The sequence below is a fragment of the Paralichthys olivaceus genome, chromosome 17 (genome assembly GCF_024713975.1).
Source record: "Paralichthys olivaceus isolate ysfri-2021 chromosome 17, ASM2471397v2, whole genome shotgun sequence".
NCBI classification, from domain to species: domain Eukaryota; kingdom Metazoa; phylum Chordata; class Actinopteri; order Pleuronectiformes; family Paralichthyidae; genus Paralichthys; species Paralichthys olivaceus.
This window is the reverse complement of record NC_091109.1, coordinates 12850060-12866368: the sequence shown is the minus strand read 5'-3', so window position 1 is coordinate 12866368 and position 16309 is coordinate 12850060. Positions and strand designations below refer to the sequence as shown.

General features: G+C 42.5%; 1 protein-coding gene across 13 annotated transcripts in view; it reads right to left on the bottom strand.

Moving 5' to 3' along the window:
- The window catches only part of LOC109629516 (microtubule-associated protein 4), a 94450-nt gene that overhangs the window by 15973 nt on the left and 62168 nt on the right, over positions 1-16309 (bottom strand). For 10 of the 13 annotated variants that reach the window (XM_069511988.1, XM_069511991.1, XM_069511992.1 and 7 more), the window contains 2 exons: positions 2129-3180; positions 1182-1436 (listed from right to left, as the gene is read on the bottom strand). In XM_069511988.1, the coding sequence (XP_069368089.1) occupies positions 1182-1436; positions 2129-3180 (1307 nt within the window). Of the gene's footprint in view, positions 1-1181; positions 1437-2128; positions 3181-11675; positions 13405-16309 lie in introns of those variants that run through there. The other 3 variants (XM_069511997.1, XM_069511998.1, XM_069511996.1) reach the window with 2 other exon arrangements.

Here is a 16309-nt window from a genome sequence, read left to right as displayed (position 1 = left end):
TATAAGAAATACAAGTGCGAGCACTGCAGTCATTTCATAAAGGTGAACAATTTACAAATATGTGCTTTATAATATTTTTGAGTATTGCTTTCAAATGAGGCCCCATTAATGAAGGTTTTATGGGTTAAACAGATGAAGAAGAAGCTGACTTTAAAAACTTAAACCTGGAAAAATAAAGAATTTCAGGGCAAATGGTCAAAACTGCATTAGCAGGGATAAACATTCTGATTTACTCGTATTACTCTCATCAGTGCAGACTTGATGAGGTTTTCGGGAAAGTAAGACCTGTTATACTTCATTAATAACTTTAATAACTTCCGTCTTAAAGTCTTTGATTACAATAATCTAAACTAAGCAACAAAAATGTGACAATATTTTAAATCAGTAGCTTAAAACTTCTATTTAAAATATATGTATACATTATTTAATACATCAGGAGGTTATGTTTTCATCTGTCTGTTTGTTAAATGGTCTGTATTAGGATCCTCTTGTAAAGATTATGTGTAAACTACTCATCAGACTGCCATGAAACCTGTTGGATGCGGTATGCATCAGGAAAGACATTACATTTTACAACTTTACAACTGTGGTTTCATTAGGGGACTTGTGGGTCTTTGTAGAGGTATGTGCTCTTTAAGTGCCCCACTAGTGAACCATTAACAAAAGCTAGTGAGAATGTGTAAACCCATTCTACAGGACACTTTATTTTCTTATATCTGAGCTTGGACTTACTGAACATAAAGCTCAGCAGCTGTATTCCTCAGTACCCGACTAAGAGCCTGTGCATGCTAACACACACACAGACCAGATGGCCAAATTCTCCAACTAGGAGGAAACAGATTTTTACGAGGAAAGGAAAAACAACAAAATTAAGAACCGAGCTCAACATTTTAGATTTTGAATACCATTACAATCAACACAGATCCATTTAATAGGAAGATATTTTTTGACCTGTTCCAAAACCATCAGGTTTGTTCTCTTGTATAACCAACTGAGTCAATGTGACCTTATCATTTCTGGTTGAAAGTGAGAGGTTAAAACTATTAACAGCACTTCGAGGAGGCTTGTATAGACCTGTCACTGTGCTGTTGGGTGTAAATCCTATCTGCATCCAAGTGCGTTGTTCCATGTAACTGAGCAATCTGCAGCCTCTTACAGACGCTCGGACAGCCGACACTCACCTTGGGTTTGACATCACGTGTGGTGCTGGTTGTGGCTGACAACGAGAGGCGGCTGCTAGGGGTGGTAGAGGGCCTCTTTGGGCCTGCGGTGGCTGTGGATGGTGCCCTTGCTGTGGTTGCTTTTCTGTCTGAGGTGAAGGTGGTGGAGGAGGGTGTGGGGCGCTTAGACGGGGCTGCGAGCGAACCACTGCTAGCAGCTGCGGAGCTTGGCCGCATTTTGGCAGCGGCGCTCGGTTTGGTCAACCCGGTACCAGACTGTGATGCAGGAACAGGCCAAACGGGATGGATGGATGGATGGACAGGGAAAATAAGGAGGGAAAACAAAGAGGACATGGAAAAATAAAAATAAGGATAATGGAGGATAACGGCAGCAGGCAGGCAGCAGTTCAACCTTAGAAATTAAATCAAAAACACATGCTAAAAATAATAATTAGAATCACTTCTATTATTAACACAAGAGTATGCCTTGAATTAGCTCTGTAAACGTATGGATAAAACAAAGGGGTGGCAGAAGCATTAGCAGCATGCATGATACTAAAACGTTTACTTTAAGGATGGGGTATGGGTGGGAGACAAACTCATTAAAAGATGGTGTGGATCCGGATCAAGGGGCGGATCCAGGATTAAATCAATTTGTTTATGAGATGTTGATGAGTGTTTTTCAGCATTTTCGATAATTTCTCTTCGAATAATTTGTGGCTCTTGATGAAAAAAAGCTGACATATTAAGAGGACTGATATATATATATATAGGGATCTACTGACTTTAAATGAGATTTAATAAGGTGACTGTTGGGCCTTGGAGGAGGTATAAACTATACTGAGTTCCCAAACAGTTTTCTGCTATCTTGTTATCAACTTTATAAAAGAACTTTAAAATACCATAAATACATGGACTCTTTAAAGTAAATGCATCCTTTAAGTATTTACTATTAAAACAAATCCTACCTTGGTCTTCTTGTCTGCACCTGCCACGTCTTTGTTGGGTGCCACGCTGCTTCCATTGGCTAGAGGTTTCGATTTCTTGACCTTCTCTCCCACGTCTGCCTTTGCTGCTTTGTCCTTCTTGTCATCCTTTTTCTCTACAGACTTTTTTTCATCCTGTATTTGGTCCTGCTTCTCTTGCTTTTCGCTCTTCTGCTCTGGTTTTTCTGCCGGCTTTTCAGATGGTTTCTCCACCTCACCCTCTTTCTCCATCTTCTGGGCTTTGTCCGCATCAGCCTTCTCTTTCTTGTTTTCCTGCACTTCAGCCGTCGCCTTTGTCTCTCTGTCAGCCTCCTTCGTCTCTCTGTCAGCCTCCTTCGTCTCTTTGTCAGCCTCCTTCGTCTCTCTGTCAGCCTCCTTCGTCTCTCTGTCAGCCTCCTTCTCAACTTTGTCGGAACCGGTGTCGATCTTCACGGGTGTCGGCTGTGGCTCAGGGGTCTTCTCTACCTTGTCGATGTGCTCTTTGTCGTCCTTGATCGCTGTCTTCTCAAGCTTCTCAATATTTTTGTTCTCTGGTTTTTCTTCCACTTTAACCTTTTCACTTTTGTCCATTTTGTCGATATTCTCCGTTTTCTCAGGTTTGCTCTCTACCTTTTCTTCCATCTCAACCTTTTCTACTTTCTCAGTCTTCACCGATATTTCTACAGATTCTTCTGCCTTGGTCATCTCATCCTCTTTCTGCTGCATTGACTCCACTTTCTCTGTCTCTTTTTCTTTTCCCTTTTCAGTCTCCTTCTTCATCTCCTCAACCTTTTCTGCCTGTTTGTCTGTCTCCTTCACTTCTTCTGCCTCTTTTGGTTTCACCTTTTTGTCATCCTCAATTTTCACCTCCTTCTCTTTCTCTGTCTGCTTTTCCTTCTCTGTTTCTTTCTCCACCTTCGCTGGAGTCTCAGTACTTGCGTATTCGACCTTCACACCTCGTTGGTCAGCTTTGTTCAGAGGTTCAAAGTGGCCCGTCTTCTTAACGCTATCCTCCAGGATCTCCTCCTTCTTCTCTGACATCTTGTCTGACTTCACTGGAGAGAAACATAGAAAATAAAGGTTTTAATTTTGAAATCTACAACCAATGAACTCATCACTTATAACCATCATGGACTAAATATAATTTCTCAACAAACACATATAGGAAAACATTGAAACTGAAACTCTCAGAAGGAAAATAAAGAAAACAAAACTGAAGCAGGAAACTTCTACCTCAATTTTATATAGTCATCACTGCAACTAAATTTATTTAAGCAACCAACCAACCAACCAATTAATTAATTAATTAACCAACCAACCAATCCACCAAACTTTAGCACCTTTAATACAGGTGAGTACATTTCAAAGTGCTTTACAACTGACTGATGAGCCAAGAAAAGACAAAAAAAAGATATAACAATAAAAAAATGTTTTTTATCCATGGATAGATGAATTAAAAGTCAATAACATGGGATAAAAACACATACTAATAATATGGGATTATAATTTTGATGATCCTAAAGATTCCAGTCAAAGATTTAATTCCCTACATATATATTACACAAAATACTTAACGTATAAAGCAAAAATAATATAGAAAATATTCAAGGTAAATGGACTGCATTTAAATTATGTGTTTCCAGTATCAACATCTTCTTAAAGTGCATCACACAAGCCACACACACACGCAGACACACCCACACAGAAACGCACACAGAATGCTCAATAAGCCATCAGGGGCAATTTTCAGTCAAGTATTTTGCTCAAGGACAGTTTGAGATGGAGAAGCTGGGGATCAAATGACCGGCCTTCTAATTAGTGGACTACCCACTCACCCCTCTGAACCACAGCTGCCTCCAAAAGGAAACCTGTGATTCAGATTCAGCCTCTTAGCTCTCACGCAGATTTCAGCTGCACAATAGCTCAGATTCAGTGTGGGAACACACACAGTAACAAGTTAAACAGAAACGCAGGAGATGATGTACGGTGAATCTGCTGTTACTGAGTTCGATCTTTATCTTTCAACCACACACGTACACAGACGATCGCACAACAAAATAATATCGGACAGGAAAGGTTGTTGTTTTCTCCCTCACAGTCTAATCTCCCCTGGCTGCTTCCCCTCTCTGCCCTTGACAGATCGTCCCTCTGCTGTACAAAATCTTGTTGTTGTGTTCTCCATCATTTCCTGCAGCCTCCTCCTCTTCTTACCCCTCCATCATCACCGCCTTCAGGACCCCAAGCTTTTACATCAACCTGTGTTTTGTTTCTATTATAAGCCTTTTGCTATTTTAATATTTCCTCTTAGATGACCCACATGTAAAATCACTGCTGTTTTTTTAGATGCAACAGACTGATACAGCTGAAATGCACCAGCCCTTCATGTCATCCTCTATCTCGGTCATCTCTTCTACCTCTCCCCATCTGTCTGGACCAATCTCTACAGTCTCATGTCATCTGATAAGGCAGACATGCTGATGATGAAAACTGATGTCTTCCTGGTATCAGCTCAGGCTATAAAGTGAAGATGCATTTTGGACAAAAAGACAGAAAATACAGGACTAGGGCCCAAATCCATCTCTGAAATATCTGTCAAAATAAACTGCACCTGAACGCTTAATCCATGAAAACAACAATTTGGTTTTGGAAGTGTCATTAGTTATACACTTGCAGACATTTTCCAAAACCAAACTGAACCTGTTGTGCCTGCAGATGGGATCAATATAATGCAGAGCACATTTTATAAATGAAGCCAACTTTGTAAATGTAAGATATTCCACTACTGTTGTTCTGAAGACCATGCTGTGCGAATCAGGATGACGCTGCTGACCCACTAAACCAAAATATCACGCAATAAAAACAAGCCAAACGAAAACATTTCCCTCCTGTTGAGTCACTGAATGAAACATGCGCATCATCTGACCCCGGGAGATGATAACCTAAAAACGGGGTGAGCAGCTCACAGACACAGCTACTGGCTCTTGTCAGGCCATGTTCCACGTTAGAGGCCGGATCCTCAGATGCCCACATGTTTAAAATGAACATGACATAATGGATTCTCTCTTTTGTCTTTAAGGAGACACTGATTCTGTTCTACAGATTTTGGAGGATAGATGCTACGTATCCTTCACTATCCATTGTGTGGTAGGTTTGCTTTCAGGTGAAGGAAGAGAATAGAGGCAACAAAGATTTGTATCTCTCCCACTTTGTCTTTCTTCTTTTGGAGGATAGTCATGCTTCAATTCTGAAAGCAGATTAACAATGCTCTGGGGGCTTTGGGGAATGTTAACAGGAAGTATCATGTTGCTGGGATCTCACTGAGCTATGCTGTGGGCTACAACCTGAGCTCCATGTTTTTTACATATTTGTTTACAAAGGGTCACCATTAACAACGCTGAATTAGCAGGTCCTATTTAGTGTAGGTGTATATGTACAGACCAGTATTACTGTATGTCTGTGATACTGAGGAAATAAATTATAATATCACATGATTCACGTGCAACTACTGGAGCCTTTAATTTGTAAGATCACAAAATGAATCTCGGAGCCCATCTGCTATCGTCTGATGATGAATTCACCTCTGGGGGCAGCATACAATATTTTGGGCCTTCAGGTGTAGACAGCTGATATCCAGGCCAAGACTTCTGTTTCAAAACTATTTATTGTCAGACTTGTTTATTTACACAGTGATACTTTTTGTAGCTTTTGGCCCAGGTGACATCTTGGCACATCTAAGAATTATCTGTATACAAATGCAAAAAAAAGCTGAAGCATTTCAATGTGTTCCACCTCTTTTGCTGTCCCCAGACTATTTACCTATGGCAGCCAAAGCCTGCTTAAATTTAATTGGTCGATCTAGAAACAAACACCAGTAGCCCTCTGGCCCCAAAACGTTTTCCGTATTTAAAAATGTGTCATCATGTCTTTGTATTCAGAAATGACAAGAGTAAGACAGGGTGATATCTGCCAGTGCACAACAATTAACTTCCTGCTGTTTTTTTTGGAACAATAACATGCATGTGTACCTTTCACCTCACACAGCATCTTCACTTCACATCTCTTCCTCCTCGGACTCATGGCCCATGGTTTGAAAATGTCTTCCATAGAATGTAAACTTAATCAAAATCATTTTCATGGTTATGCTTGGATTTAGTAATACGACCACTAGAGTGGGACAAAAGCCACAAGCATATAACTTAACAGGTCAGAATGAATAGATAATATAAGAATAGATAATCTCAATATATTGTATATGGAGGTAAAAACTACTAGAACTAGTTTTTCAAATAGAAAAACTATGTGGTAACAGTAAGAAAGTCTATAAATTGTGAGGGACGTAAGGATACAGTTACAGTAAAGAAAACGTGTCATTATTTAATTCTCCCTCACCGTCACTCCTGTGACCTTACATGTTTCTGGATGTTCCTGGCAGACTAATTCAAATTCACATTCAGTCAAAGAGGGGAAAAAAACTTCCATCGTACGACTGAGAAAGAGGACAACCACAAAAAAAACAAGACAAAGAGAGTGAGAGTCAGTGTGGGAAACAGTGATTAGCAGGTTGGGGGTGAGTAGGTGGACAGAGATAAAGGAAGCACTAAGTAGGCACAGGAGAATTGATGGGGAGTGTTAATAAATTCACTTTCTTAAGCTGGGCTCAGACTACCAATTTTAAAATGGGGTTGCATCAAATACCTGAGGAACAACTTCACAGAAATTCTCTCATCTCAAACATGCACTCACTACAAAAAATGAAATTAATTAGCGTCGCACAACCTAATGTCACCTCTCCGATGTGATCTCATCAGGAAGATGGTGCAAAGAATAAATACATGATGGAGACTGGTGTAGGAAGAGAAAATGCTTTGCTGTGACATAAAACAAAAGCAGAAGAAACTAGTCGGGATGAGAAAATGGTTAGGGACACGTGGTCAACAATAATTATCTGCACAGTTGCGATCGGTCTTGGAAGACACGTCGCACAGGCACTCGTATTAGCCATATATCGACAAGCCTTTCCTCCAACTCCACAGGGCACTGACGTAATCATCCCAATTTTAAATCCAAAATATCACACATCTTTGATAATTATCACGGTGGCCCTGATGATTTTGCAGGTAGATCAGCAGGTTTCAAAATGGCTGAACATCAGCACCAACAAGTGTTGCAGACTGTATTCCTCCTCAGATTCTGGGGGGGGAGGGGGTGAGTCAGGTTAAAACCCCAAAATTCCTGCAGTGTGAGGCCAGCTTTATGCGTCCAATATTTAAAATATAAGTTTATAAGCATCTTAAGAAAGTGCTAATGTCAATAAACTTGTTGATGAAGGAGAGAGACAAGGAGGTCAACTCAGGGAGAGGAAAGAAAGGAACAAGATGAACGGATTGGGGTGTAAGGCTTTGACAAGAAGGCAGTGACATTATCTTACATAATAACACACAGAGACCCAGCACCTGAAGCAGTGACAGACATTAGAGCAAACAGAGTGGACACAAATAGGTGACTGTATATGAGGGAAACAAATACTGACCTAAATAACACGAGTCAACGCTGTGACAAGACAAAGGAGGGTGAAAAAACCACAGCCTTGGTTTTTCTACACTGTAAAAAACACTGAGAGACTCCAGAGATCAACTCGATCCTCTAATTAGAGAGGAAATCTGATCCGTGTCACAGCTGTGGAGAGCCTGCGGAAAATGGCTTCATTTAAGCAAACAGCAGGAGGAGGTGACACCCGCATTACAGAGACACACACACTCTCCTCTGTGAGTCTTTACCACAGTGGCCTTCTATCCTTTGTGCACAGCCCCTTGGTATAGAGCGTGACAATGACTGCCCACTTTTATAACGGCTCTGGTTCCTAAAGTACATTTCTAATTCATTTTCTCCATTGACATTTCAGAAAATCCTTTAAAAAATGGGTTTTACGCCAGGTCGACCAGCTTTGTGACGAATCAAGACCATAAAAAATCGGAGCAAAATAATATTGGAAAAATATAGGCAAAGCTACAAAACTGTGTACATACTTATCTTACGAATGAAGGATGAACCACACATCCCATAAACCATTGCGGATGATCCCTTTCTAACAAATACCAGATACCTGCTTCTTGAGTTGAACCAGACTTTCTTTTCCTCATCTCTAAAAAAAAATGCAGCATGTTACAAAAGGTAGAAAATCTAACACTTAACCATCCAAGCGTGACTCACTTAATTGTTGGATGGTTATAAAATTATGGCTGATAATTTCTATACAGAAAATGAACCAAAACTACACTGTCAATCGAAACAAGAGAACCACAGATAACGATATTTGAATATGTCAATAAACAATCTTCTTCTCCTTCTCTTTGTTTCTCAATCTTTCACCTCAGCTTCCTCTCGTCCCTGCTCCTTCAGCCTGTGTCCTCGTGACAACAGCCTTTTGTTCTCATCTTATTCCAACCCTTGTGTTCACCAATCACTTTCCTTTTCTGTCTGTTTCCACCCGATCTCACTGCTTCAGTTCGTCCCAAATACATTCTGACCGGGTGACTTTCTCAGTTCTTTCTTTCTTCTTCTTGAATTAAACCCAACCTTGCACAGAGTTTCAGGATAACTGATACAACAGTTCTTCTGTAATTGTGCTAAAAGATGAAAAACAAACTAAGACATTTCACTAAAAACAAACGGTAAACAAACATGATGCAGAAAGATAAAGTTTCAGAACAATGAGAGGGGGGGATGAGCTCAAAATGAAGCTGGGCAATTAAAAAACAAAAAAGACAATTATTGTCCTCTGAAGAGAAACATGAATTATTAACACAGCAGTAATGGACAATGCGTGTGTGCCTTGGGGGTAGATGAAGCATGATATGGAGCATTAGTGAAGGAAATATTTTATGAGAACATGCTAAGGCATGATGTCAGTCATTATCCCTGGAGCTCAGCCAAGAGCTTACAATAATTCATTTTCACAATATGAATTTGTGATTCATTTCAAATATCAAATGTGTTTTTGGTAATAAAGCCATCACCACAGAGAATAATGGGCAGAAGAAGGGGGCTCAAACGTCATGAGAAAGTGATTTAAATGCCCCTGCACACCAAGACGAAACCCACAGGTGATCATGTAACAGCAACACCTGGGATTTTTCCTGCAGTGACGTGTTAAAATATCTGCTCTGAAAGGGACCATTAAGATCTCTCATGCATTAATAATCCTCTTTTGTGTCCATCTGCATGTTCTTACTGACTCAAATCTGTTTTATTTGCACAGCGCCAAAGCAGAAGATGCATTATCTCAAGGCACTTAACATTATAATGCATCTTTAAATACATTTGCATTAGGTCAACATATCTGTTACTCTCCCAGTGCACACCTTAATACAAAATGCAAACACATATGCAGTCAGTGCTGCATATCAGCACTCCGACAATCATTAGCAAAAGCAAACACATGCCTGTGTCCAAAAAGGATTTACTGGTGAGAAGATTCCATTCATTCTTTCCTGGCGAAACATCATGAGACTCGATTCTCGGAGTGAATGCAGCTGAAAAACTCCCAGAAACCAGGAAAATATCACCAGACATGAAAGATTTAACATGACAGTAGATCTAACCAATGGATCAGGTGTATGTTTAGTGTGAGATCTGCTTTGTGTCTTTGGGTTTAACTTTCTTAAATACTTTCTTTTCAAAGTGGCGAGAACGCTGCTTTACAGAGGATTTAATTTGACTAACACACTGATTCCTCCTCATTGTTCATTCCCTCTCTTCTTTATGTCCTCCCCTCCTATCAAGTATAGTTCATCAAATCCTAGGTTTCCTGATTTCTATCATGAAACATTCATTTGCATCTCTCCCTTATTTTGTTTTTCTTTATTTCCTGTTTTCTCTTTCTACCTCACCCAATCCCCTTTCTTCTTTTTCTCAGTTTCAAATCTGCTCATCATTTTTCCGCATAGCCCCTCTGTAGAGATGGAGCCAAGACCAAGCTATAGGATACAGCACCATGGGAGCTCATATATTATATATGCATGCATTGTATACACTATACAAGTGCATAGGGACCCCCAAGCATCATTTCTTTCCCCAAAGGAACCATGGAAGTTTTTGAGCGTTATCCATTGTGGATATAAATGGTTTTCACACAACAGGAGCTACAGAAATTCTTTCATGACCTTGGTGAGAAAGCAAACAGATGCATAAACATAGCACACAGCCTGTGGCTAGATGATGCTGCCATGCTCCTATTTAGACTTCAGGGGACAGAAAAAAACCATCATTGCCCCTTTAATAGTCAGTGGCCAGGCTGGCAGCCTCTGCTACACTCTGCTTTGTGACGAAAACAACTATACAGCGAGCAGAGAGGAGAAAAACCAGACAGAGACAGGCAATGTAAAGAGACAAAGTGTAAGGTTGGCATTATAGATTGCACCATCACACTGGGTCACACTTCCCGGTCAATGACCCCATTTTGGCTCAGAGGCGATCCCCATTCAACGTGACCTGCTTGCCACCATTTTGGCTCTGTCAGTCCTTACAATGAATCTAATGAGCATTCAGAGTAACAGAAAGACAGAAAAAAGGGGGAGAAAGAGGGAGAAATGCAGACAAACTGGAAACAAGGCAGAGCAATATCACAACTATAATGAGCAGCGTTATCCTGACCCTCTATCCATATGTCAGCTCGAGAGTCAGCCTCGGTAGTAATGCTCAAAGCTTATTGTGTTGCATCTATGGCTGCATCAAACAACCTTATGCACATGGACAGACATACTGAGTCACAGCTGAAGACAGCCACCTGTGTCCCAAAATGCAAAAACTAGAACATCATAACTTTAAAATCCATTATATATAGTACTGTACATACACACTGTACAATTATTCGCAAATCTGTGTCTAAAATTGGCCCTGTGTGTATGAGTCGCACAATGAAACAGATACTACGAACATGGAATGTCAAGTAGCCTGCAGGGGGCTGCTCCGTTGTTGTCGACTTCTCTCAGCTTTTCATTCTTTCTCTTTCGCTCTCTGTGTCTCTCGCCGTCTGACACTCCTCCTTTCAGTCTGCCTCTACAGCTATTCTCAAGAAAAACTTGTGCCAGAAAATCCAATCCAGTTAGAAACTGACGGTCAATCAATGAATCAGAATCTTCATCAATAGACCAAAACACACACAATCTTCAGACATCTACCCTACATTCATGCTCATACACTAGACTTCAATATACGGGTAAGGCTGGGTTCCTATTTGAACAATGAGTCCTTAGTATTGTTGGTAGAAAAGCCTTCCCTTCTCCATGTGCTTCATTGTAATACACTACTCAGAAAACAACAGATGACAACAATTGCTCGTTTGCTGTAGCTCCTACCCCATAACATCCAACATCATTCTACAGATTTGTTGCACTTAAGATTATTTTTTTACAACAGGCCATTTTATTTCAAGATCCTGCAGGCAAAACAGTGGGAGGTAACAGGTTAATCAACAAACTCAATTATCCCACACTGGCATGTTCGGTTCTCAGAAGGACAGTTAAAAGGAGGAGACATCACCTCCACCTACCATCCATTGTGATGAAGGGGTTAGTGCTGGAGGTCAAGCCAAGGTTAGTATATCCACCCATGGTGAAGTCATCATCTATGCCCCCTGCCACTGTCAAATTGCCAGCTCCAAAGTCAACATATGCACCAGTGTTGACTTTAGTATCCACTTCCTTTCTTTCCAAATGAGCATCTTTAAACATGTCAGATTTGATACCAGTTTCTCCTTCCATGTTGGCACCTACAGTCTGAGCAGAGCTGGCATCCGTGCCGCTGAACCCCTTGGGGCTGAGGGGCACTGGAAGCACAATACCACCAGGTTCCTTCTCCACCCTGAAGCCCTCCATTGAGGCATCTAATGGTGAGAGTGGGGAGCCAGCATTGCCATCCCTCAGTGGTGGGAATGGGGAGAGGCAGAGGCGGGGTTCAGGCGGGGCCTGGCGCAGGTCGGTGTGCGTGGCGCCCGCTGCGGAGAGCGTGGGGGGTGGGGTCTGGGGCTGATCTTCTGCAACTGTCAGTGAGCGCTTCATGGAGTGTGGTGGGCGACGTGGACCACCCAAGGGCGACACCAGCTGGTCTAGCTCTGCTTCATCTCCACTTGGGTATTTATCAGGCAGTTCTAGACTAGTGGGAACCGACAAGTGGGAACATTCAGACATTGCTCGCCGCATGGCCTTCCTCTGCTGCTCAGCCCGTCCCATGAAACAGGGCTCCATCTCCTCCTCTTCTTCTATCTCTTCCTCATCGCTATTGTCCCCTGAAGAACCCTCACATAACTTTTGAGCTCCCAGAGCTGCCCCGGCTCCACCCACTTTCTCACCCCCCCTCTCTAAATGGTTGTCATTGACAACTCCTATAACACAGTAGTTAGGGGCCACCTGGGGCATAGCAATCTTTGGACTGGATTCAGCAAAACTGGAACTTTTCCATTGTTCATTTGGAGAGTCTCCATCTACTGGCGAAGCCTTCACTGGTGAGGCACCAATTGAGTGTGGAGCCATTGCATTATTCGGTAATGGCAGCTCCACAGATCTGACTGGGGATCCAGGAACCGGTGGCAGAGAGGCCCTGCTGATGCCACTACAAGGCTGGGCAGAGGGTAGCCTACCTGGTGAAGCTGGGGAAGGGAATGGAGAGGAGGAGAGCGGACTATCTGGGCTCTCTCCAGCACTGCCCAGAGAGGCATTACCCAGCGAAGTGCTTCCGGAGATGCCCCCAACAATCCCTGGCACCTTCAGCTCTGCGTCCACACCGCCCCTGCTTGGATGTTCGAAGAAGCACAGCTTGTCTTCATCCGTGAGTCCAGTTTGTGCCAGAGGTCTATCGCCTGGCACCAAGCTCCTCGGGGGGCCCATGTCCATGGCTGATGGGTGCTGCCAATCCCAGCTCTGTTCTGACACAGTCGGTGTCAGGGACGAAACCTTACACAAATCACTGTACTCTGAGAAAGGAGAGCCAGGCTGCTGATCTGAAAGAGAAGACATGCTGTCCCCTCTTTCTTTTCTCTTTCTCGCCCTTTCTTTGTTTCGCGGTCTGCCTTTGTCTCAGTCTCAGGTGTATGCAGGTAATCTTCACCTCGTCTCTTCCCTTCTCTTCCTCTTTTCTTTGTTGTTCTGAGCTGTTGCTCCTTTTTCTCCAGTCACTCAGATGCACTCTGTGCTCTGTGTATGCGTTCAGTGCTGTCTCCAGTCTGAACTCAATCACACGCTGAGGGTGAACTGAATGTGCAGCTCTCTCCCTTGTTCCCTCCTTTCTCTCTCTCTCCCTCACTGATTATTCTGGCAGTCATGTGACCAAGTAGTGGCTGCCAATTGGCTAATGCCAGTTTGCAGATCCCACCCACCGTGGTGGAGTGAGTAATTCCCCCACCCCTCAAGCTTTCTGTTTCGTTCCTCGTTTTTCTCCTCTCAACCCTTTTTTCCCCCTCTAGTTTTGTCTAGAAAACAGAATTCCCCTTGGGGAGGATTGAGTGAGGGCTGAGGTACTTTGGGTAGGAGAGTGAATTTGAACTCAAGTCCTTTCCAGACAATAGACATAATATGCATGCATTTGTCTGCAGCAATACAATGGATTTCTGGGTAACATTCATCGCTATCTGACCTGTTACACCCCTTCTATGTACTTAGTTCCATTGTACTCTTTCTCTTTTGTCTCATCCAGTGCTGTTTAATGTAAAAGAATACTAAAGGCTTAAAACCTTAACAGCCCAGGTTGGCAAAAAAAGAAAAATGGATTAGATCAGAGAGCAGAAGCCTTGAAGGTTAAAGAACTAATGTTATGAACTGTGAGTCAACTTTTCACACAAAACTGTGAAAAGTCAGATGTATATTCTGTGGGAAGTCACATTTCATGTGGTGTGTTCTGAAGCAATGCCTCAGATGTAAGTTGATACCCAGAGGTAAATATAAGGAAGACGGATGAGGAGTGAAGCCTCTGGTAAAGAGATTGTGACGTCTGTCAGAGCGAATCTGCTCATATGTGGACGAAACAATGCACACGCACGAACGCACGCGCGCGCACACATGCACACGCACACATAACAAGCTCTAGAAATACAAAGATTTCATGTTTTCATACAGTGTATGCACCTGAGTAGTCTTTCTGCCACGTACCATGTAAGAAATACTCATGAGAGACAGACATGCCTATACATGCACTTACATTATAGTCACATCCACTCAATCCAGGCTGCAGACAAACGAGTCAAGTATGAAAACCTTTGGCTATATCTGACTTACCAATCTGGTGTTCTGTTTGTAAGAAAAACACTGTTCTTATTCCGCTGTTAATTCAAATTCAAGTACAGGAAAGTTGTCACAGTTACCAGATTTAATTCTCTTGCCAGTCAAAATAGCCGCCAGTTACAGACGTTCCTGTGGCTGTGTCTTTGGACTGAAGGGTGAACTTTGGCATAAAACAATGATTTATAACAAGCAGAAGGGCAAAGAGGGACAGAGCGAGGGATGGCGGGACTGTGAGGGGGACGTAGACAGATGAGGATGGATAGAGGAACGAATGGAGGAAAAGCTGGAGGAACAATGAAGAAAAATGACAGCAGGGCATCAGGAAGAATAACTGGAAGAAGGTAGCTAAAGGATGGAGTGGGAGGAAGAGGGGGAGAGTGATAAAGAAGTGGGGAGAAAGAAAGTAAAGGACATGGGAGGCTGGAGTCAAATGAGAGCAGTGGATATTCTGTGTGTGCACACATGTCACATCCTGCCACCGTTACAGGACAGGACAGGACAGGACGACACACATGGCTGAGGGGCATGGTGCTTCTGTCTGGATTTATTCACTGCATCTTGTATTTGCACTGACAAAATCAGTAAAGGTCATTTTTTAACCCTCACTAATGGGTTTGGTTTGAGTTTAGAGCAGTTACGCTGACTTAACCTTTACGTTCTTCACTTCTATTTCAGGCCAGAGACCAAAATGAACTGGAAGGGCCAGGTCACAGATATGCAAATGAATCAGCACTGAACCTTAGCCACCTGCTTCACTTTCAATCACCCCAAGCAATAGGGCAAATAAAACCTTCATTTCCTCTGACAAAGCAAATCGTAGAGTGGCTTCATGTGGAGTCCAACTTTGGTAAACTTTGACTTGCAATATTCGCTCAGCATTCATAATTTAAAAAAAAGAATAAAATAGGCCTGTTCTGTTCAATGAACATTTTGCTAATAAACACAACCTGTGAATAACTGAGGTTGACTACTGGTATGAGTGACAACAATCGCTGCATTGAACCTGTTGTGGAAACGCCGGAGAAGCCAGCGCCATCGTGTGTTCGTCCAGATGACTATACAGTCACAGGTCAGGGAATTTAACTCCTTCCAGAAGCTGCGTCTGGATAACTGCTGTTCCAGCACTACCTAAGGCTGACCTGCTAGCTAGGGTCTGTACCGTTTTTCAGCGCTGATGGGATTTCACAACAAAACATCACGTGAAGTGCATCCGTGCATTTACTTCATCGCACAAAGATTTGCATCCCGATTGCTTATGTTCCAAAATCACCTAGGTGAATATGATTTCCTGAATCTGAAGGTTCAACAAAAAGTGGCTCTTTTAGTAACAGAGGAGAAATATTCAAATGTTGACTACATAACAGAAATAACTTCAGATAATCCTTAGTCCCCAGAATTCCAGAAGAATCACTGCTTCATTAAACAAGTCTATTTCCTGCCAGACTGGTCTCTACCTATACAGCAAGTCTGACACATCTGGTTACTGCATTCACAGGAGATCTAAGTGTGCCTTCTCCCTACCTTCAGTCCAGCCATCAGTCCATTTGAAACAGCTCCTGGTGACACCTACATGTTTGGACACCATTAAAAGGCAGCTATAGTCACCACAGTTAGAAAGCATGTTCCGGCCAAAAAACATCTCAATCACAGCACTGTCACATCAGCTAGAGCCTGTTCCATTCCCCAAACTGCATGTCTGGTCTCAAGACCCTGATCCTTCCATCACAACATTAGTCACTGACTGTCACTCTTTTCACATCACACCTGCACAGACAGACAGGGAGACAGACAAAGAGGGAGGGAGGCATGGACAGGTGGGTAGACACGCTCGAGGCTGGTGTACTGTCGCTGCCTCTGTGTATCACATCTGTCAGGGTTTTTTCCAAACTTCTCTCCCTGTCCGATTGCCGCT